The 23,530-nt window shown below is 52.1% G+C and overlaps 1 protein-coding gene across 2 annotated transcripts in view; it reads left to right on the forward strand.

Annotated features, from left to right (window-relative positions):
- LOC140398904 (organic solute transporter subunit alpha) overlaps window positions 1-22,498 on the forward strand; it is a 74,677-nt gene extending 52,179 nt beyond the window's left edge. For both annotated transcript variants that reach the window (XM_072487872.1, XM_072487871.1), the window contains 2 exons: window positions 2,299-2,551; window positions 20,742-22,498. In XM_072487872.1, the coding sequence (XP_072343973.1) occupies window positions 2,299-2,551; window positions 20,742-21,199 (711 nt within the window). In that variant the 3' untranslated portion in view covers window positions 21,200-22,498. The remainder of the gene's footprint in view (window positions 1-2,298; window positions 2,552-20,741) is intronic.
- Window positions 22,499-23,530: the final 1,032 nt, after the last annotated feature.

Consider the following 23,530-nt stretch of genomic DNA (forward strand, 5'->3'; position numbering starts at 1 on the left):
GTTAGATACAGAGTAAAGTTCCCTCTACACTGTCCCCATCAAACACTCCCAGGACAGGCACAGCACGGGGTTAGATACAGAGTAACGCTCCCTCTACACTGTCTCCATCAAACACTCCCAGGACAGGTACAGCACAGGGTTAGATACAGAGTAAAGCTCCCTCTACACTGTCCCCATCAAACACTCCCAGGACAGGCACAGCACGGGGTTAGATACAGAGTAACGCTCCCTCTACACTGTCTCCATCAAACACTCCCAGGACAGGTACAGCACAGGGTTAGATACAGAGTAAAGCTCCCTCTACACTGTCCCCATCAAACACTCCCAGGACAGGCACAGCACGGGGTTAGATACAGAGTAACGCTCCCTCTACACTGTCTCCATCAAACACTCCCAGGACAGGTACAGCACAGGGTTAGATACAGAGTAAAGCTCCCTCTACACTGTCCCCATCAAACACTCCCAGGACAGGTACAGCACGGGGTTAGATACAGAGTAAAGCTCCCTCTACACTATCCCAATGAAACACTCCCAGGACAGGTACAGCACGGGGTTAGATACACAGTAAAGCTCCCTCTACACTGTCCCAATCAAACACTCCCAGGACAGGTACAGCACGGAGTTAGATACACAGTAAAGCTCCCTCTACACTGTCCCCATCAAACACTCCCAGGACAGTTACAGCACGGGGTTTGATACAGAGTGAAGCTCCCTCTACACTGTCCCATCAAACACTCCCAGGACAGGTACAGCACGGGGTTAGATACAGAGTAAAGCTCCCTCTACACTGTCCCCATCAAACACTCCCAGGACAGGTACAGCACGGGGTTAAATACAGAGTAAAGCTCCCTCTACACTGTCCACATCAAACACTCGCAGGACAGGTACAGCACGGGGTTAGATACAGAGTAAAGCTCCCTCTACACTGATCAGAGGGGCAACATAAAATTGTGTTGAATTAGCCCATCAATGGGTTAAATTGTTTGCTTTTTTGACAGCGGGGACACATCTGCCTCTTGAGTGCGTCAAGTGATGGGAATATTCCGCGATTGCACAATGATATCGGGACACGACCCAATGTTTCTTCAGCGAATGTAAAGAACTCCTGGGTCCACCATTCACCCAGTGTTGGGCTCAGAATATTTCCCCAACTCAAAGCCGCTCACATTGGAACAGAAATGCACCCAATTAATGTTTTTCTCACTAAGGGGCAATTTGGCATGGCCAATCCACCGGCACATCTTTGTGTTGCCCGGGTAGGAGCAACGCACACACGGGGAGAATGTTCAAACTCCACATTTGAACAGAATTTATAAGGATAGGACAAGTTGAATAAAAATTAAGAAAGGCCTTCAAGCATGTTAGACATGCACATCTTGGGTGGCACAGTGGTTAGCACTGATGCCTCACAGCACCAGGGACCCAGGTTTGATGTGACTGTCTGTGCGGAAACGGCACATTCTCCCATGTCTGGAAGGGTTTCCTCCGGGTGCTCTGGTTTCCTCGACAACTTTAATAGATTGTGGTATGGGGAGCACACGGCCCACTCTACAGGTGTGGGACAGCAGAAATGGAAAAGTATTTTTTAAAGCAAAACAATGTTTATTCTATGAACTCCAGTTCTTTTTAAAACATACAGTGAACATCTTAGCAACCATTAATTCAAATACAACCCCCAAAGAATACAACACTAAGTAATCCTTAATAACATCCCAAACAACATCCAGAAGACAGAAGAAACACCTTTCAACAGAAGTGCATCAGGTTTACATTCACTACTGGGAACATTTATAATTCTGAATTCACCAAATGATCAAGAGATAGTCTTTTCATGGCAGAGAGATCAACAGTACACCTGCTCTATCGGGCTTCAGCTCCAACACTGAAAATGAAACTAAAACACACCCTGCAGCAAACAGCCTAAAACGAAAGTTAAAAAGCTGACAGACAGCCCAGCTCCACCCACTCTCTGACAGCACTGATTTCTTAAACACTCATTTCTTAAAGGTGCTCTCACATGACATTAAGTAGATTGGCCACGCTAAATTTCCCCTTCATGTCCAGGGATGTGCAGTTTAGGTTACAGGGATTGGGCAGGATGGGGTGATGCTGGAGGCATGGCACCGAATGGGAGGGGTTTTGGGTTGCAGGTCAGGAATGCTGGATTCCCATGGGCACGGGGAGATGGTGGAGGTGGTCATTTGGGTGAAGACTGGTTGAGGACAATGAGGTGGAATGTCAGATTTGGGGGTCCTGCAGGGGTAGAACGCTGATGTGACATTTCTCTGTCTTTTGCAGGTTTCCTTCATCAACCCCAACTCCTATGTGAACATCATAATCGGAGTGTCCACTTTCCTCTCATTCTATGGCTACCTTTTGTACTATAAGGCAACCAAGAGTTCCCTCCATGGCTACAGCCTCCAGGGGAAGTTCATCTGCATCATCGTGGTCCTGGTGCTGTTCGGACTGCAGAGTGGTATTCTGGAGACTATGGCGGCTCTTAACGTGATCCCTTGTTTCCCCCCCTTCTCTGTCGACATGCGCTCACAGAGTAAGTCCACCGACAATGCTGAGTTTGGTTTTCAAGGGAAGCCAGGTTGAGGATTGGGCAGTGGGGTAAGAATTTATGGGGTGGACATGCTTTTGTTGTCACTACCCCAGAGAAAGGGCCATTACCAAAATTTGAAAGACAAGGTGGCTTAAAGTAGTTTGTGTTGGGTTTGGTTACATTGGATTTGGTTAAGTTGGGTTAGGTTGAGTTGGATTCTGTTGAGTTAGATTCTGTTGAGTTGAGTTGGGTTGGGTTGAGTTAGTTGGCGATGGGTTGGATTGGGTTGAGTTGGATTACGTTGAGTTGGATTATGGTGAGTTGGATTGGGTTGAGTTGGATTGGGTTAGTTGGAGATGGATTGGGTTGTGTTGGGTTTTGTTGTGTTCAGGGATTTGAGTTGAGTTGGGTTGGGGTGGGTTGGTTTGGGTTGGGTTGGATTGGGTGGAGTTGGGTTGGTGGAGTCGGGTTGGGTTGAGTTGGGTCGAGTTGGGTTGAGATGAGGTGGATTGGGTTGAATTGGGTTCAGTTGGATTGGGTTAGTTGGAGATGGATTGGGTTGAGTTGGGTTTTGTTGTGTTCAGGGATTTGAGTTGAGTTGGGTTTGATTGGGTTGGGTTGGATTGGGTGGGGTTGAATTGGGTGGAGTTGGGTTGTGTTGAGTTGGGTCGAGTTGGGTTGAGATGAGGTGGATTGGGTTGAGTTGGATTGGGTTAGTTGGAGATGGATTCGGTTGATTTGGGTTTTGTTGTGTTCAGGGATTTAGGTTGAGTTGGGTTGGGTTGGATTGCGTTGGGTTCGATTGAGTGGAGTTGAGTTGGGTTGAGTCGGGTTCGGTTGAGTTGGGTCGAGTTGGCTTGGGTTGAGATGAGTTGGATTGGGTTGAGTTGGATTGGGTTGAGTTGGATTCTGTTGAGTTGAGTTGGGTTGGGTTGAGTTAGTTGGCGATGGGTTGAGTTGGATTATGTTGAGTTGGATTATGTTGAGTTGGATTGGGTTGAGTTAGATTGGGTTGAGTTAGATTGGGTTGAGTTAGATTGGGTTGAGTTGGATTGGGTTAGTTGGAGATGGATTGGGTTGAGTTGGGTTTTGTTGCGTTCAGGGATTTGAGTTGGGTTGGGTTGGATAGGGTGGAGTTGGGTTGGGTTGGGTTGGGTTGGATTGGGTGGAGTTGGGTTGGTTGGGTTGGGTTGGATTGGGTGGAGTTTGGTTGGGTTGGGTGTGATTGGGTTGGGTTGGATTGGGTGGAGTTGGGTTGGGTTGGGTTGGGTTGGATTGGGTGGAGTTTGGTTGGGTTGGGTGTGATTGGGTTGGGTTGGATTGGGTTGAGTTAGATTGGGTTGAGTTAGATTGGGTTGAGTTAGATTGGGTTGAGTTGGATTGGGTTAGTTGGAGATGGATTGGGTTGAGTTGGGTTTTGTTGCGTTCAGGGATTTGAGTTGGGTTGGGTTGGATAGGGTGGAGTTGGGTTGGGTTGGGTTGGGTTGGATTGGGTGGAGTTGGGTTGGTTGGGTTGGGTTGGATTGGGTGGAGTTTGGTTGGGTTGGGTGTGATTGGGTTGGGTTGGATTGGGTGGAGTTGGGTTGGGTTGGGTTGGGTTGGATTGGGTGGAGTTTGGTTGGGTTGGGTGTGATTGGGTTGGGTTGGATTGGGTGGAGTTGGGTTGAGATGAGTTGGATTGGGCTGAATTGGGTTGTGTTGTGTTCAGTGATTTGAGTTGCATTGAGTTTGGTTGAGTTGGGTTGTGTTGGGTTGTGTTAGTTGGAGATGGGTTGGGTTTTGTTGTGTTCAGTGATTTGGTTTCGGTTGGGTTGAATTGGGTTGGGTTTGGATAGGTTGGGTTGGGTTGGGTTCAGTTATGTTGGGTTGGGTTGAGTTGGATTGGGTTGAGTTGGGTTAGTTGGAGATGGATTGGGTTGAGTTGGGTTTGTTGTGTTCAGTGATTTGAGATGCATCGAGTTGGGTTGAGTTGAGTTGTGTTGCGTTGTGTTGGTTAGTTGGAGATGGGTTGGGTAGAGTTGGGGTTTGTTGTGTTCAGTGATTTGGGTTGGGTTGGGTTGAATTGAGTTGGGTTGGGTTGCCTAGTTTGGGTTGGGTTGGGTTAGGTTCAGTTATGTTGGGTTGAGTTGGGTTGGTTTGGGTTGGGTTGAGTTGGATTGTGTTGAATTGGGTTGTTTTGGGTTAGGTTAGGTTGAGTTGGATTGGGTTGAGTTAGTTGAGTTGGGTTAGGTTGTGATAAGTTGGGTTGGGGTAGGTTGAGTTGGGTTAGGTTGGATGGGTTGAGTTGGGTTGGGTTGAGTTGGGTTGGGTTTTGGTTGGGTTGAGCTTGGGTAGAGGTGTGTTGGTTTTGGTGTGTTGAGTTGGTTGAGTTGGAATGAGTTTGGATTGAGGGTGGGTTGGATTGGATTGAGTTTGGTTGGGTTATAGGGCAGCACGGTGGCGCAGAGGTTAGCACAGCTACCTCAAGGTGCCGATGACCCAGGTTTGATCCCAGTTCTGGGTCACTGTCCGTGTGGAGTTTGCACATTCTCCCTGGGTTTGCGTGGGTTTCACCCCCCCCCCCCCCACCCCCCACACCCTCCCCCCCACAACCCAAAGATGTGCAGGGTAGGTGGATTGGCCACGCTGAATTGCCCCTTAATTGAAAAAAAAAAATGAATTGGGTGCTTTAAATTGCAAAAAAGAGTGGTTGGGTTGGATTGAGCTAGATTGGGTTGAGTTGGATTGGGTTGAGGTGGGTTGGGTTGAGGTGGGTTGAGTTGGGATAAATTGGGTTGGGTTGAGTTGGCGTAAGTTGGGTTGTGGTAAATTGGGATAGGTTGGATTGGCTTAAGTTGGGTTGAGTTGAGGTGGATTCACTTGTATTGTGTTACGATGGGTTGAGTTTGTCTGCGTTGTGTTGTTGGTTTGGGTGGTTTGAGTTGAGTTGAGTTGAGCTGGATGGGTTGGTTTGTGTTGAATTAGATTGGGTTGAGTTGGGCTATGTTGGGTTGATTTGTTTTATAAGAGGTTGAGTTGGGCTGTGTTGAGTTGGGCTGTGTTGAGTTGGGCTGTGTTGAATTGGGGTGTGTTGGGCTGTGATGAGTTGGCTGGGTTGATCTGTGTTGTTTGAGCTGGAAGTGATTTGTGTTGAATTGGATTGTGTCAATTTCTGTGGTGTTGGGTTTGGTTGAGTTGGGTTGGGTTGGGTTGGGTTTGGGTTGTGTTGAGGTGAGTTGAGTTGTGTTGAGTTTGTGTTGGGTTGGGTTTGGTTTGGGGTGACCAGACTGAGTTGAGTTGGGTTTGGTTTAGTTGACCAGGCTGAGTTGAATTAGGTTGCGTAGGACTGTTTGAGTTGGGTGGGTTTCATTGAGTTGGGCTGGGCTATGTTGATTTGAATTGGGTTGAGTTGGGTTGTGTGAAATTGGGTTGGGCAGTATCGGGTTGTGTTGAGTTGGGTTTGTAGTGTTGAGTTGGGTTGGTTTGTGTTAAATTGGGTTGTGTTAAGTTGGGATGTATTGAGTGGAGTTGTGCTGGGTTGACTTGGGCTATGTTGGGTTGATTTGTGTTGGAAGAGGTTGAGTTGTGTTGTGTTGAGTTGGGTTGTGTTGAGTTGGGTTGGGTTGAGTTGGGTTGGGTTGGGTTGAGTTGGGTTGAGTTTGGTTTGGTTGAGTTGGGTTTGGTTGAGTTGGGTTTGGTTGAGGTGGGTTGGGTTGCGTGGGGTGGGTTGGTTTGTATTGTTTGAGGTTAAATTGGGCATTGTGTGATTGTTTTGATTTGAGTTGAATTGAATTGTGTTAATTTTGATGTGTTGGGTTGAGTTGGGATATATTGAGTTGGGATGAGTTGAATTGGGTTATGTTGGGATGGGTTGGGTTGGGATGGGTTGGGATGGGTTGAGTTGGGATGGGTTGAGTTGGAATGGGTTGGATTGGGATGGGTTGAGTTGGGTTGGGATGGGTTGGGTTGGGATGGGGTGGGTTGGAATGGGTTGGGATGGGTTGAGTTGGGATGAGTTGAGTTGGGATGGGTTGAGTTGGGATGGGTTGAGTTGGGATGGGTTGAGTTGGGTTGTGTTGAGTTGGGTTGTGATGGGTTGAGTTGGGGTGGGTTGAGTTGGGATGGTTGAGTTGGGTTGTGTTGAGTTGGGATGGGTTGAATTGGGATGGGTTGAGTTGGTATGAGTTGAGTTAGGATGGGGTGAGTTGAGATGGGTTGAGTTGGGATGGGTTGAGTTGGGATGGGTTGAGTTGGGATGGGTTGAGTTGGGTTGTGTTGAGTTGTGTTGGGATGGGTTGAGTTGGGTTCTGTTGAGTTGGGATGGGCTGAGTTGGGATGGGTTGGGTTGGGATGGGTGGAGTTGGGATGGGTTGAGTTGGGATGGGTTGAGTTGGGATGGGTTGATTTGGGATGGGTTGAGTTGGGATGGGTTGAGTTGGGTTGTGTTGAGTTGGGATGGGTTGAGTTGGGATGGGTTGGGTTGGGATGAGTTGGGTTGGGATGGGTTGGGTTGGGATGGGTTGAGTTGGGATGGGTTGAGTTGGGATGGGTTGGGTTGAGATGGGTTGGGTTGAGTTTGGATGGGTTGGGTTGGGTTGGGTTGAGTTGGGATGGGTTGAGTTGGGATGGGTTGAATTGGGTTGTGTTGAGTTGGGATAGGTTGAGTTGGGATAGGTTGAGTTGGGATGGGTTGAGTTGGGATGGGTTGAGTTGGGATGGGTTGAGTTGGGATGGGTTGAGTTGGGGTGGGTTGAGTTGGGTTGTGTTGAGTTGACATGGGTTGGGTTGGGATGGGTTGGGTTGGGTTGTGTTGAGTTGGGATGGGTTGGGTTGGGTTGGGTTGGGTTGGGATGGGTTGGGTTGGGTTGTGTTGAGTTGACATGGGTTGGGTTGGGATGGGTTGGGTTGGGATGGGATGGGTTGGGTTGGGTTGGGTTGTGTTGGGATGGGTTGAGTTGGGATGGGTTGAGTTGGGATAGGTTGAGTTGGGATGGGATGAGTTGGGATGGGTTGAGTTGGGATGGGTTGAGTTGGGATGGGATGAGTTGGGATGGGTTGAGTTGGGATGGGTTGAGTTGGGATGGGTTGAGTTGGGATGGGTTGAGTTGGGTTGGGTTGAGTTGGGATGGGTTGAGTTGGGATGGGTTGAGTTGGGTTGGGTTGAGTTGGGATGGGTTGAGTTGGGATGGGTTGGGTTGAGTTGGGATGGGTTGAGTTGGGTTGGGTTGAGTTGGGATGGGTTGAGTTGGGATGGGTTGAGTTGGGTTGGGTTGAGTTGGGATGGGTTGAGTTGGGATGGGTTGGGTTGAGTTGGGATGGGTTGGTTGGGTTGAGTTGGGATGGGTTGAGTTGGGATGGGTTGAGTTGGGATGGGTTGAGTTGGGATGGGTTGGGTTGAGTTGGGATGGGTTGGTTGGGTTGAGTTGGGTTGTGTTGAGTTGGGATGGGTTGAGTTGGGATGGGTTGAGTTGGGCGTGGGCTGAGTTGGAGTGGGTTGAGTTGAGGTGGGTTGTGTTGGGTTGGGATGGGTTGGGTTGGGATGGGTTGAGTTGGGATGGGTTGAGTTGGGTTGTGTTGAGATTGGAAGGGTTGAGTTGGGATGGGTTGAGTTGGGGGTGGTTGGGTTGGGGGTGGGTTGAGTTGGGGTGGGTTGAGTTGGGGGTGGGTTGAGTTGGGATGGGTTGAGTTGGGATGTGTTGAGTTGGGATGGGTTGTGTTGGGATGGGTTGAGTTGGGATGGGTTGAGTTGGGATGGGTTGTGTTGGGATGGGTTGGGTTGGGCGTGGGCTGAGTTGGAGTGGGTTGAGTTGAGGTGGGTTGTGTTGGGTTGGGATGGGTTGGGTTGGGATGGGTTGAGTTGGGATGGGTTGAGTTGGGATGGGTTGGGTTGGGATGGGTTGTGTTGGGATGGGTTGAGTTGGGATGGGTTGGGTTGGGATGGGTTGAGTTGGGATGGGTTGGGTTGGGATGGGTTGAGTTGGGATGGGTTGAGTTGGGATGGGTTGAGTTGAGGGTGGGTTAAGTTGAGGGTGGGTTGAGTTGGGATGGGTTGTGTTGGGATGGGTTGGGTTGGGCGTGGGCTGAGTTGGAGTGGGTTGAGTTGAGGTGGGTTGTGTTGGGTTGGGATGGGTTGGGTTGGGATGGGTTGAGTTGGGATGGGTTGAGTTGGGTTGTGTTGAGATTGGATGGGTTGAGTTGGGATGGGTTGAGTTGGGGGTGGTTGGGTTGGGGGTGGGTTGAGTTGGGGTGGGTTGAGTTGGGGGTGGGTTGAGTTGGGATGGGTTGAGTTGGGATGTGTTGAGTTGGGATGGGTTGTGTTGGGATGGGTTGAGTTGGGATGGGTTGGGTTGGGATGGGTTGAGTTGGGATGGGTTGGGTTGGGATGGGTTGAGTTGGGATGGGTTGGATTGGGATGGGTTGAGTTGGGTTGGGATGGGTTGAGTTGGGATGGGTTGGGTTGGGATGGGTTGTGTTGGGATGGGTTGAGTTGGGATGGGTTGGGTTGGGATGGGTTGAGTTGGGATGGGTTGGGTTGGGTTGGGTTGAGTTGGGATGGGTTGGGTTGGGATGGGTTGAGTTGGGATGGGTTGGGTTGGGATGGGTTGAGTTGGGATGGGTTGGGTTGGGATGGGTTGAGTTGGGATGGGTTGGGTTGGGATGGGTTGAGTTGGGATAGGTTGAGTTGGGATGGGTTGAGTTGAGGGTGGGTTGAGTTGAGGGTGGGTTGAGTTGGGATGGGTTGTGTTGGGATGGGTTGAGTTGGGATGGGTTGGGTTGAGTTGGGATGGGTTGGGTTGGGTTGAGTTGAGTTGGGTTGTGTTGAGTTGGGATGGGTTGAGTTGGGATGGGTTGAGTTGGGAGGGGTTGGGTTGAGTTGGGATGGGTTGGGTTGGGTTGAGTTGAGTTGGGATGGGTTGAGTTGGGATGGGTTGGGATGGGTTGGGATGGGTTGAGTTGGGATGGGTTGAGTTGAGATGGGGTGAGTTGGGATGGGTTGAGTTGGGATGGGTTGAGTTGGGATGGGTTGAGTTGGGTTGTGTTGAGTTGTGTTGGGATGGGTTGAGTTGGGTTCTGTTGAGTTGGGATGGGCTGAGTTGGGATGGGTTGGGTTGGGATGGGTGGAGTTGGGATGGGTTGAGTTGGGATGGGTTGAGTTGGGATGGGTTGATTTGGGATGGGTTGAGTTGGGATGGGTTGAGTTGGGTTGTGTTGAGTTGGGATGGGTTGAGTTGGGATGGGTTGGGTTGGGATGAGTTGGGTTGGGATGGGTTGGGTTGGGATGGGTTGAGTTGGGATGGGTTGAGTTGGGATGGGTTGGGTTGAGATGGGTTGGGTTGAGTTGGGATGGGTTGGGTTGGGTTGGGTTGAGTTGGGATGGGTTGAGTTGGGATGGGTTGAATTGGGTTGTGTTGAGTTGGGATAGGTTGAGTTGGGATAGGTTGAGTTGGGATGGGTTGAGTTGGGATGGGTTGAGTTGGGATGGGTTGAGTTGGGTTGGGATGGGTTGGGTTGGGATGGGTTGAGTTGGGATGGGTTGAGTTGGGTTGTGTTGAGATTGGATGGGTTGAGTTGGGATGGGTTGAGTTGGGGGTGGTTGGGTTGGGGGTGGGTTGAGTTGGGGTGGGTTGAGTTGGGGGTGGGTTGAGTTGGGATGGGTTGAGTTGGGATGTGTTGAGTTGGGATGGGTTGTGTTGGGATGGGTTGAGTTGGGATGGGTTGGGTTGGGATGGGTTGAGTTGGGATGGGTTGGGTTGGGATGGGTTGAGTTGGGATGGGTTGGATTGGGATGGGTTGAGTTGGGTTGGGATGGGTTGAGTTGGGATGGGTTGGGTTGGGATGGGTTGTGTTGGGATGGGTTGAGTTGGGATGGGTTGGGTTGGGATGGGTTGAGTTGGGATGGGTTGGGTTGGGTTGGGTTGAGTTGGGATGGGTTGGGTTGGGATGGGTTGAGTTGAGATGGGTTGGGTTGGGATGGGTTGAGTTGGGATGGGTTGGGTTGGGATGGGTTGAGTTGGGATGGGTTGGGTTGGGATGGGCTGAGTTGGGATAGGTTGAGTTGGGATGGGTTGAGTTGAGGGTGGGTTGAGTTGAGGGTGGGTTGAGTTGGGATGGGTTGTGTTGGGATGGGTTGAGTTGGGATGGGTTGGGTTGAGTTGGGATGGGTTGGGTTGGGTTGAGTTGAGTTGGGTTGTGTTGAGTTGGGATGGGTTGAGTTGGGATGGGTTGAGTTGGGATGGGTTGGGTTGAGTTGGGATGGGTTGGGTTGGGTTGAGTTGAGTTGGGATGGGTTGAGTTGGGATGGGTTGGGATGGGTTGGGATGGGTTGAGTTGGGATGGGTTGAGTTGAGATGGGTTGAGTTGGGATGGGTTGAGTTGGGATGGGTTGAGTTGGGGATGGGTTGAGTTGGGATGGGTTGAGTTGGGTTGTGTTGAGTTGTGTTGGGATGGGTTGAGTTGGGTTCTGTTGAGTTGGGATGGGCTGAGTTGGGATGGGTTGGGTTGGGATGGGTGGAGTTGGGATGGGTTGAGTTGGGATGGGTTGAGTTGGGATGGGTTGATTTGGGATGGGTTGAGTTGGGATGGGTTGAGTTGGGTTGTGTTGAGTTGGGATGGGTTGAGTTGGGATGGGTTGGGTTGGGATGAGTTGGGTTGGGATGGGTTGGGTTGGGATGGGTTGAGTTGGGATGGGTTGAGTTGGGATGGGTTGGGTTGAGATGGGTTGGGTTGAGTTGGGATGGGTTGGGTTGGGTTGGGTTGAGTTGGGATGGGTTGAGTTGGGATGGGTTGAATTGGGTTGTGTTGAGTTGGGATAGGTTGAGTTGGGATAGGTTGAGTTGGGATGGGTTGAGTTGGGATGGGTTGAGTTGGGATGGGTTGAGTTGGGATGGGTTGAGTTGGGGTGGGTTGAGTTGGGTTGTGTTGAGTTGACATGGGTTGGGTTGGGATGGGTTGGGTTGTGTTGAGTTGGGATGGGTTGGGTTGGGTTGGGTTGGGTTGGGATGGGTTGGGTTGGGTTGTGTTGAGTTGACATGGGTTGGGTTGGGATGGGTTGGGTTGGGATGGGTTGGGTTGGGTTGGGTTGTGTTGGGATGGGTTGAGTTGGGATGGGTTGAGTTGGGATAGGTTGAGTTGGGATGGGTTGAGTTGGGATGGGTTGAGTTGGGATGGGATGAGTTGGGATGGGTTGAGTTGGGATGGGTTGAGTTGGGATGGGTTGAGTTCGGATGGGTTGAGTTGGGTTGGGTTGAGTTGGGATGGGTTGAGTTGGGATGGGTTGAGTTGGGTTGGGTTGAGTTGGGATGGGTTGAGTTGGGATGGGTTGGGTTGAGTCGGGATGGGTTGAGTTGGGTTGGGTTGAGTTGGGATGGGTTGAGTTGGGATGGGTTGAGTTGGGTTGGGTTGAGTTGGGATGGGTTGAGTTGGGATGGGTTGGGTTGAGTTGGGATGGGTTGGTTGGGTTGAGTTGGGATGGGTTGAGTTGGGATGGGTTGAGTTGGGATGGGTTGAGTTGGGATGGGTTGGGTTGAGTTGGGATGGGTTGGTTGGGTTGAGTTGGGTTGTGTTGAGTTGGGATGGGTTGAGTTGGGATGGGTTGAGTTGGGCGTGGGCTGAGTTGGAGTGGGTTGAGTTGAGGTGGGTTGTGTTGGGTTGGGATGGGTTGGGTTGGGATGGGTTGAGTTGGGATGGGTTGAGTTGGGTTGTGTTGAGATTGGAAGGGTTGAGTTGGGATGGGTTGAGTTGGGGGTGGTTGGGTTGGGGGTGGGTTGAGTTGGGGTGGGTTGAGTTGGGGGTGGGTTGAGTTGGGATGGGTTGAGTTGGGATGTGTTGAGTTGGGATGGGTTGTGTTGGGATGGGTTGAGTTGGGATGGGTTGAGTTGGGATGGGTTGTGTTGGGATGGGTTGGGTTGGGCGTGGGCTGAGTTGGAGTGGGTTGAGTTGAGGTGGGTTGTGTTGGGTTGGGATGGGTTGGGTTGGGATGGGTTGAGTTGGGATGGGTTGAGTTGGGATGGGTTGGGTTGGGATGGGTTGTGTTGGGATGGGTTGAGTTGGGATGGGTTGGGTTGGGATGGGTTGAGTTGGGATGGGTTGGGTTGGGATGGGTTGAGTTGGGATGGGTTGAGTTGGGATGGGTTGAGTTGAGGGTGGGTTGAGTTGAGGGTGGGTTGAGTAGGGATGGGTTGTGTTGGGATGGGTTGGGTTGGGCGTGGGCTGAGTTGGAGTGGGTTGAGTTGAGGTGGGTTGTGTTGGGTTGGGATGGGTTGGGTTGGGATGGGTTGAGTTGGGATGGGTTGAGTTGGGTTGTGTTGAGATTGGATGGGTTGAGTTGGGATGGGTTGAGTTGGGGGTGGTTGGGTTGGGGGTGGGTTGAGTTGGGGTGGGTTGAGTTGGGGGTGGGTTGAGTTGGGATGGGTTGAGTTGGGATGTGTTGAGTTGGGATGGGTTGTGTTGGGATGGGTTGAGTTGGGATGGGTTGGGTTGGGATGGGTTGAGTTGGGATGGGTTGGGTTGGGATGGGTTGAGTTGGGATGGGTTGGATTGGGATGGGTTGAGTTGGGTTGGGATGGGTTGAGTTGGGATGGGTTGGGTTGGGATGGGTTGTGTTGGGATGGGTTGAGTTGGGATGGGTTGGGTTGGGATGGGTTGAGTTGGGATGGGTTGGGTTGGGTTGGGTTGAGTTGGGATGGGTTGGGTTGGGATGGGTTGAGTTGGGATGGGTTGGGTTGGGATGGGTTGAGTTGGGATGGGTTGGTTTGGGATGGGTTGAGTTGGGATGGGTTGGGTTGGGATGGGTTGAGTTGGGATAGGTTGAGTTGGGATGGGTTGAGTTGAGGGTGGCTTGAGTTGGGATGGGTTGTGTTGGGATGGGTTGAGTTGGGATGGGTTGGGTTGAGTTGGGATGGGTTGGGTTGGGTTGAGTTGAGTTGGGTTGTGTTGAGTTGGGATGGGTTGAGTTGGGATGGGTTGAGTTGGGATGGGTTGGGTTGAGTTGGGATGGGTTGGGTTGGGTTGAGTTGAGTTGGGATGGGTTGAGTTGGGTTGGGTTGTGTTGGGATGGGTTGAGTTGGGATGGGTTGGGTTGGGCGTGGGCTGAGTTGGGGGTGGGTTGAGTTGGGGTGGGTTGGGTTGTGTTGGGATGGGTTGAGTTGAGGGTGGGTTGAGTTGAGGCTGGGTTGAGTTGAGGCTGGGTTGAGTTGAGGCTGGGTTGAGTTGGGGGTGGATTGAGTTGGGATGGGTTGGGTTGGGATGGGTTGAGTTGGGATGGGTTGGGTTGGGATGGGTTGAGTTGGGATGGGTTGAGTTGAGGGTGGGTTGAGTTGGGATGGGTTGAGTTGGGATGGGTTGAGTTGAGGGTGGGTTGAGTTGAGGGTGGGTTGAGTTGGGATGGGTTGTGTTGGGATGGGTTGAGTTGGGATGGGTTGGGTTGGGTTGAGTTGAGTTGGGTTGTGTTGAGTTGGGATGGGTTGAGTTGGGATGGGTTGTGTTGGGCGTGGGCTGAGTTGGGGGTGGGTTGAGTTGGGGTGGGTTGGGTTGTGTTGGGATGGGTTGAGTTGAGGCTGGGTTGAGTTGAGGCTGGGTTGAGTTGGGGGTGGATTGAGTTGGGGGTGGGTTGAGTTGGGATGGGTTGAGTTGGGATGGGTTGGGTTGAGTTGGGATGGGTTGAGTTGGGACTCTAACTGAGGGTTTGTGAGGGTGGGGGGGGATGTTTGAGGTTTGATGTGTGATGGTTTTTGTATATAGGGGGTCAATCACGCGCAGGAATGTTACATGGGCTGGGGGAGAGAGACAAGGCCGCAACAGGATTTGCGCCAGAGGGGGCGGGGCAGGCTTTGGAAAGCGCGGGGTTTTTCCCACGCGCGGGAAGAAAGGCGGGAAGGGGAACGAAGGAGCGCATATTGATTGAGAGACTCCCACATGGGGAGGTCAAAGGGATGGCGGGGGAAGCCGGGGTCAGCAGGTGTCAGCTGACTTACGGGAGTGATATGGGGGGAGCAAAAAAGCTAGATGTGGATCTAGCAGGGGGAGGGGGGGAGGGAGGGGAGGGGGTGAAGGTTTGCTGCTGCACTGGCCGAAAGGGAATGGGACACAGAAGAGGTGGTCGGGACGGGGGTCCCCCGTCTGGGGAACTGGAGGGTGAGGGAGACGCGGACACGGGACTGGCCCAGAAAAGGAGATTGCTAGTCACAGGGGGGGGGGGGGGGGGGGGTGAGAGCCCCTCCAGTCCGGCTGATAACGTGGAACATGAGGACCTGAATGGGCCGGTGAAGAGGGCTTGAGTGTTCGCGCACTTAAAGGGACTGAAGGCGGACGTGGCCATGCTCCAAGAGACACACCTGAAGGTGGCGGACCAGGTCAGGTTAAGAAAGGGATGGGTGGGACAGGTATTCCACTCGGGTCTGGACGCGAAGAATAGAGGGGTGGCAATATTAGTGGGAAAGCATGTGTCATTTGAGGCCAAGACTATCGTAGCGGATAATGGAGGGAGATATGTGATGGTGAGTGGTAGGTTGCAAGGGACGTGGGTGGTGTTGGTAAATGTATACGCCACGAACTGGGATGATGCTGGATTCATGAAGCGCATGTTGGGGCGCATTCCGGACCTGGAGGTAGGAGGCCTGATAATGGGAGGGGACTTCAATACAGTGTTGGATCCAGCACTGGACCGCTCCAAATCAAGGACTGGAAAGAGGCCGGTGGCGGCCAAGGTGCTCAGGGGGTTTATGGATCAGATGGGGGGAGTGGACCCATGGAGGTTTGCCAGACCGCAGGCCAGGGAATTTTCTTTCTTCTCCCACGTGCACAAAGCCTACTCCCGGATAGATTTCTTTGTTCTGGGCAGGGCGCTCATCCCGAGGGTGGAGGAGACGGAGTATTCGGCCATAGCCGTTTCGGATCACGCCCCGCACTGGGTGGAACTGGGGCTGGGAGAGGAGAGGGAACAACGCCCGATGTGGCGGCTGGACGTGGGACTGCTGGCAGATGAGGTGGTGTGTGGGAAGGTGAGGGGGTGTATCGAATGGTACTTGGAGGCCAACGACAACAGGGAGGTGCAGGTGGGGGTGGTATGGGAGGCATTGAAGGCGGTGATCAGGGGAGAGCTAATTTACATCAGGGCTCATAGGGAGAAGACAGAGGGCATGGAAAGGGAGAGGTTAGTGGGGGAGATTTTGAGAGTGGACAGGAGCTACGCAGAGGCCCCAGAGGAAAGATTACTTGGGGAAAGACGACGGCTCCAGACGGAGTTTGACCTGTTGACCACAGGGAAGGCGGAGGCACAGTGGAGGAAGGCGCAAGGGGCAACCTACGAGTACGGGGAAAAGGCTAGTCAGATGCTGGCACACCAGCTCCGTAAGAGGACGGCAGCGAGGGAAATAGAGGGAATCAAGGATGGAGGGGGAGCCACGGTTTGGATTACGACGAAAATAAATGAGGTAGTCAAGGCCTTCTATGAAGAGCTGTACAGATCCCAGCCCCCAGCGGGGGAAGAGGGGATGAGACGATTCCTAGACCAACTGAGATTCCCGAGGGTGGAGGAGCAAGAGATGGCTGGTTTGGGGGCACCAATTGGGTTGGAGGAGCTGAGCAAGAGTTTGGGGAGTATGCAGGCGGGGAATGCCCCGGGGCAGGACGGGTTCCCGGTGGAGTTCTACAGAAAGTACGTAGACCTGTTGGCCCCGCTACTAGTGAGGACCTTTAATGAGGCAAGAGAGGAGGGGACCCTGCCCCCGACAATGTCGGAAGCGGCAATTTCTTTGATCCTAAAGCGGGACAAGGACCCACTGCAATGTGGATCGTACAGGCCGATCTCGCTCCTCAATGTGGATGCTAAGTTGTTGGCAAAAGTGCTGGCCACGAGGATTGAGGACTGTGTCCCGGGGGTGATCCACGAGGACCAGACGGATTCGTAAAGGGCAGGCAATTACACACTAATGTGCGGCAGCTCTTAAACGTGATAATGATGCCATCAGAGGAGGGAGAGGCGGAGATAGTGGCAGCTATGGACGCGGAAAAGGCCTTTGACCGAGTAGAGTGGGAGTACCTCTGGGAGATGCTGCGTAGGTTTGGGTTCGGGTTAGGGTTTATCAATTGGGTTAAGCTCCTTTACAGAGCCCCGGTGACGAGTGTAGTGACGAACCGGCGGAGGTCGGAGTACTTTCGGCTGTACCGAGGGACGAGGCAGGGGTGCCCCCTGTCCCCCCTGTTGTTCGCATTGGCGATCGAACCCTTGGCCATGTCATTAAGGGAGTCTAATAAATGGAGGGGGGTGGTCCGAGGGGGAGAAGAGCATCGGGTGTCGCTATATGCGGATGACCTGTTGTTGTACGTGGCGGATCCAATGGAGGGGATGGTGGAGGTCATGCAGACTCTGAGGGAGTTTGGGGAGTTTTCGGGCTATAAGCTCAATGTAGGGAAGAGTGAGCTTTTTGTATTACAGGCAGGGGACCAAGAAAGAGGGATAGGGGACTTACCGCTGAGGAGGGCGGTGGGGAGTTTTCGGTATCTGGGGATCCAGATAGCCAGGAGTTGAGGGGCCCTACATAAACTGAATCTGACGAGGTTGGTGGAGCAAATGGAGGAGGACTTCAAAAGATGGGACATGTTGCCACTCTCACTAGCGGGTAGAGTGCAGTCGGTCAAAATGGTGGTCCTTCTGAGGTTTCTGTTTGTGTTTCAATGCCTTCCCATCGTGATCACCAAGGCCTTTTTCAAGAGAGTAGGCAGGAGTATAATGGGGTTTGTGTGGGCGAATAGGACCCCGAGGGTAAGGAGAGGGTTCCTGGAACGCAGTAGGGACCGAGGAGGGCTGGCGCTGCCAAACCTGGGGAGCTACTACTGGGCAGCAAATGTGGCGATGATCCGCAAGTGGGTTATGGAGGGAGAGGGGGCGGCATGGAAGAGGATGGAGATGGCGTCCTGCAAAGGAACGAGCCTGGGGGCGTTGGTGACGGCACCGCTGCCGCTCTCGCCGACAAGGTACACCACGAACCCGGTGGTGGCGGCAACGCTAAGGATCTGGGGCCAGTGGAGACGGCACAGGGGTGCAGTGGGAGCCTCGGTGTGGTCCCCGATCAGGGGTAACCACCGGTTTGCCCCGGGGAAGATGGATGGGGGGTTTCAGAGCTGGCATCGGGCGGGGATTAGAAGAATGGGGGATCTGTTCATTGACGGGACATTTGCGAGCCTAGGGGCACTGGAGGAGAAGTTTGAGTTCCCCCCGGGAAATGCCTTTAGATATATGCAGGTGAGGGCTTTTGTGAGGCGACAGGTGAGGGAATTCCCGTTGCTCCCGGCACAAGAAATGTAAGACAGGGTGATCTCGGGGGTATGGGTTGGGTGAGGGCAAGGTGTCGGGAATACACCAGGAGATGAAAGAAGAGGGGGAAGCGCTAGCAGAAGAGTTGAAGGGTGAATGGGAGGAGGAGCTGGGGGAGGAGATCGAGGAAGGTCTGTGGGCTGATGCCCTAGGTAGGGTTAATTCCTCCTCCTCGTGTGCCAGGCTCAGCCTGATACAATTTAAGGTGGTTCACAGAGCTCACTTGAAGGGGGCGAGGTTGAGCAGGTTCTTTGGGGTAGAGGACAGATGTGGAAGGTGCTCAGGGAGCCCGGCGAACCATGTCCATATGTTTTGGTCATGCCCGGCACTGGAGGGGTTCTGGAGAGGAGTGGCGGGAGCAATATCTCAGGTGGTGAAAGTCCGGGTCAAGCCAAGCTGGGGGCTAGCACTATTTGGAGTAGTGGGCGAGCCGGGAGTGCAGGAGGCGAAAGAGGCCGGCATTCTGGCCTTTGCGTCCCTAGTAGCCCGGCGAAGGGTCTTGCTAATGTGGAAGGAGGCGAAGCCCCCCAGCCTGGAGGCCTGGATAAACAACATGGCGGGGTTCATAAAGCTGGAGAGGATAAAGTTTGCCTTGAGAGGGTCTGCGCAGGGGTTCTACAGGCGGTGGCAACCGTTCCTAGACTACCTCGCGGAGCGTTAGAGGAAAGTCGATCAGTAGAAGCAGCAACCTGGGGGTGGGGTGGGGGGGGGGGGGGGGGAATGGGGGATTGCTTGGGGGGGTGGATGAGCAAGAGATAACATGAAGGGTTGGGGAAACTGGCACGTGCGGGAGAGGGCCAGTGCATAAAGCTATGTAAATATACCATTTTGCCATGTATATATCTTGCTCAGTGCGATTTCTTGTTATTTTGTTACGGGTGGGGGGGGGGGGGGCGGGGGTCATGGTTTGTAAGGGATCAAAATTGTGTTGTTAAAAAACTTTAATAAATATATTTTTTTTAAAGAAAGAATCATAGAATCCCTACAGTATCGAAAGAGGCCATTCGGTCCATTGGGTCCTCACCGTCCCTTTGAAAGACCACCTGACCTAGGCCCTACAACCTCATCCTAAGGGGCAGTTTGGCATGGCCAATCCACCTAACCCACACATCTTTGGATGTGGGAGATAACCGGAGCATGCGGAGGAAACCTGCACAGACAAAGGGAGAATGTGCAAACTCTGCACAGACAGTGACCCAAGGTGGGAATCGACCCTGGGATCCTGGCACTGTGAGGCAGCAGTGCTAACTACTGTGCCACCGTGCCGTGTGTTCAGTTCGGGTGGGTTGAGTTGGGGGTGGGTCGAGTTGGGGGTGGGTCGAGTTGGGGGTGGGTCGAGTTGGGGGTGGGTCGAGTTGGGGGTGGGTCGAGTTGGGGGTGGGTCGAGTTGGGGGTGGGTCGAGTTGGGGGTGGGTCGAGTTGGGGGTGGGTCGAGTTGGGGGTGGGTCGAGTTGGGGGTGGGTCGAGTTGGGGGTGGGTCGAGTTGGGGGTGGGTCGAGTTGGGGGTGGGTCGAGTTGGGGGTGGGTCGAGTTGGGGGTGGGTCGAGCATTGTGTGTTTGCTTTGATTTGAGTTGAATTGGGTTGTGTTAATTTGGATGGTGTTGGGTTGGGTTGTGTTGGGTTTGACTGTATTAGAACATAGAACATAGAACAATACAGCGCAGTACAGGCCCTTCGGCCCACGATGTTGCACCGAAACAAAAGCCATCTAACCTACACTATGCCATTATCATCCATATGTTTATCCAATAAACTTTTAAATGCCCTCAATGTTGGCGAGCTCACTACTGTAGCAGGTAGGGCATTCCACGGCCTCACTACTCTTTGCGTAAAGAACCTACCTCTGACCTCTGTCCTATATCTATTACCCCTCAGTTTAAAGTTATGTCCCCTCGTGCCAGCCATATCCATCCGCGGGAGAAGGCTCTCACTGTCCACCCTATCCAACCCCCTGATCATTTTGTATGCCTCTATTAAGTCTCCTCTTAACCTTCTTCTCTCCAACGAAAACAACCTCAAGTCCATCAGCCTTTCCTCATAAGATTTTCCCTCCATACCAGGCAACATCCTGGTAAATCTCCTCTGCACCCGCTCCAAAGCCTCCACGTCCTTCCTATAATGCGGTGACCAGAACTGTACGCAATACTCCAAATGCGGCCGTACCAGAGTTCTGTACAGCTGCAACATGACCTCCTGACTCCGGAACTCAATCCCTCTTCCAATAAAGGCCAACACTCCATAGGCTTTCTTCACAACCCTATCAACCTTTGTGGCAACTTTCAGGGATCTATGTACATGGACACCTAGATCCCTCTGCTCATCCACACTTCCAAGAACTTTACCATTAGCCAAATATTCCGCATTCCTGTTATTCCTTCCAAAGTGAATCATCTCACACTTCTCTACATTAAACTCCATTTGCCACCTCTCAGCCCAGCTCTGCAGCTTATCTATATCCCTCTGTAACCTGCTACATCCTTCCACACTGTCGACAAAACCACCGACTTTAGTATCGTCTGCAAATTTACTCACCCACCCTTCTGCGCCTTCCTCTAGGTCATTGATAAAAATGACAAACAGCAACGGCCCCAGAACAGATCCTTGTGGTACTCCACTTGTAACTGAACTGCATTCTGAACATTTCCCATCAACCACCACCCTCTGTCTTCTTTCAGCTAGCCAATTTCTGATCCACATCTCTAAATCACCCTCAATCCCCAGCCTCCGTATTTTCTGCAATAGCCTACCATGGGGAACCTTATCAAACGCATATTGTGTTGGTTGATGACACCTTGCTCAAATGGACTGTACATAGTGTGTGAAAAGTAGTCTGGTAAGCCTAAAGCAGTTATCACGCTCCCTATTACAGCTCTAACTCTCTGCTCCTGTGTTTTTTACAGTCATTTTTAATTATGCCGTCATCGTCGAGATGTTCTTTATCAGCATGTTGGCTCGTTACTGCTTTAGGAAAGTGGAGCCATGCGAATTTCCTGCTGACGATGCACCCATATCCAGATCACACAAATACATACAGACAGAAGAGGCAGAGATTGGCAGCAATAACTGCGGCTTCCTCGACCCAGATGGGTTCTCACTGGAAATGGGCCCAGGTTACAACAGTGACATGGAGGACACACTGTGTAGGGTTGAACATGCTCCCTTGGATAGGTTTGACTTCAAAATGGCCAGCTCTTTCGTTTCGGGGCCTCTGAATAAAAAGAAAGATCCAGAACAGGAACTGAGCACTACTTGGAATGAATCCCGAGCTCATAACCCTGGGGTTGTTGAAGTGAACAATGTTCAGGTGAAGGCACAGATTAACAACCAAGATCCCTATAAAGATGTGACTATGGTCTAAAGGTTCTGACCCTTGTAACATTTACATAAAAGACTCGAGTCTATTGTGTGTCTGTCACAAGCATCATATTGTGGCCTCCTTGCGCGCTGTATTCCCTGTCCACCATCTACAAGGCACAAGTCAGGAGTGTAATGGAATACTCTTCAATTGCCTGGATGAGCGCAGCTCCAACACTCGAGCAGCTCGACACCATCCAGGACAAAGCAGCCCCGCTTGATCGACACCCCATCCATAAACATTCACTCCCTCCCCCACCGACACACAGTGGCAGCCGTGTGTGCCGTCTACAAGATGCACTGCAGCAACTCACCAAGGCTCCTTGGGCAGCAACTCTCAAACCCTCGAACACCACCATCGAGAACAGTGTTACATAGAACATAGAACAGTACAGCACAAAAAAGGCCCTTCGGCCCTCGATGTTGTGCCGAGCTTTGTCCGAAACCAAGATCAAGCTATCCCACTCCCTGTCATTCTGGTGTGCTCCATGTGCCTATCCAATAACAAGTTCTTCCGGGGACCCATTCTTGACAATCGGCCAACCTTTGGGACCCAACCCGGCCGACCTTCGGGACCCACGCCGGCCGACCTTCGCGACCCACGCCGGCCGACCTTCGCGACCCACGCCGGCCGACCTTCGCGACCCACCATTTTCTCTTACCTGGTTTGTTGCTGACAAAAATGGAGGAGATGGTTTTGGGTCCCTTTGCTCCGTGACCCTCCCGACACCCGCCCGCGACCCAACCGCGGGTCGTGCCCCCGAGTTTGACAATGCCTGATTTGGAAGGACAAGGGCAGCAGATACCTGGGAACCCCACCGCCTGTCGGTTCCCCTCCGAGCCCCTCGCCATCCCGATTTGGAAATTGGCCCGTGAGAGTACCCTTTAAGAAATGGGTGTTTAAGAAATGTACCTTTAGGAAATCGAGCTGCTCATGTTACTGCAGTGATGTCAGAGTGTGGGTGGAGCTGAGCTCTGGTTCTGCTTTTTTAGTTTCAGTTTGAGGAAGCTTGGGTGTGTCTGTGAGCTGCTCTGCTGCTGATCTCTCCCATGAAGGACTATCTCTTAACCATTTGGTGGATTCAGAAGAATTATAAATGTTTTCAGTCTTGAATGTAAACCCTAATGTGCTCCTGTTTGGAGGGTTGTTAAGTCTTTTGGATGTTAAAAGAACAGCTTACAGGTTACTTAATGTTGTATTCTTTGGGGGGTGTATTTGATTCACTGGTTGCTAAGATGTTCACTGTTTGTTTTAGAAAGGTTAACTTGAGTTCATAGAATAAACATTGTTTTGTTTTACAAACCACTGGCCCATTTCTGCTGTCCCACACCTGTAGAGTGGGCCGTGTGCTCCCCATACCACAATCTAGTAAAAGTTGTGGGTTAGCTGAACTCCATGATACATTTTGGGGTTCTCTAAACCCTGGCCCATAACAAAATGTATCGGCCGTTTCATCACTGTCCCTGGAAGTCCCTTCCTATCAGGACAGTGGCTGTACCTACATCTCAGGGACTCCAGAGGTTGAAGAAGGCGGCTCACCCATCACCCACTGAAGGGCAACTAGGGATGGGCAATAAATACTGGGCCTGAGCCAGCGACACCCACATCCCCTTCATGAATTTTTAAGAAATGAATTAAAGAAATCATTCTCGATTTTGGGGAATTGAAAACAAACGTTTGAGGTTTCATTTTTGTTACCATTGAACTTCAATTGACATACATTTTCACCTCGGCGATCAGGGGCTTCTTTGTCCTGAATACCTAGGAAGTATTTTATTTAAGTTGGATGCAGAAAAAAAACCCAGAAGCAATGGCACAGGACTGTCCAAACGTGTGGAGTTGTAGACGGAGCGTAGTCATGGGCGGAGAGGGGGGGGGACATCTTGGATGGGCCCGGATTAGGGTGGTATTAGAGGAGGCAGAGCCGGAGGGGGTTGATAACAGACGGTAGAGGGGAGTGGAGGCGTATGTCTCCGGTAAGAATTGTAACATGGATTGTCCGGGGGTTAAATGGGCCAGTTAAGAGGTCCACCGGGCTTTTGTGTACCCGCTTGAAGACGGAGGTGATCTTTTTTACAGGAGACTCACCTTGTAGCCACCTGGGTTGGCCACTTCCAGACTTAAAATGGAGAGCCGCAAAGGCTGCAGGGAAATTCAGCCAACACAGGCAAAAACTAGCAGGTACAAAGTTCCCTGTGTATTAGACTTTGCAGAAGCCCAGACAGCACCGAAACCAGCAGCCATCTGCATATTAATGAGCGATCCCCGGGAACAATTGAAACATTTAAGGTGAATAAGGCCAAGCCAGACTCCTCGGCGCCAGCAGGAGCCAAG

The sequence above is a fragment of the Scyliorhinus torazame genome, chromosome 22, assembly GCF_047496885.1.
Source record: "Scyliorhinus torazame isolate Kashiwa2021f chromosome 22, sScyTor2.1, whole genome shotgun sequence".
Lineage (NCBI taxonomy): Eukaryota > Metazoa > Chordata > Chondrichthyes > Carcharhiniformes > Scyliorhinidae > Scyliorhinus > Scyliorhinus torazame.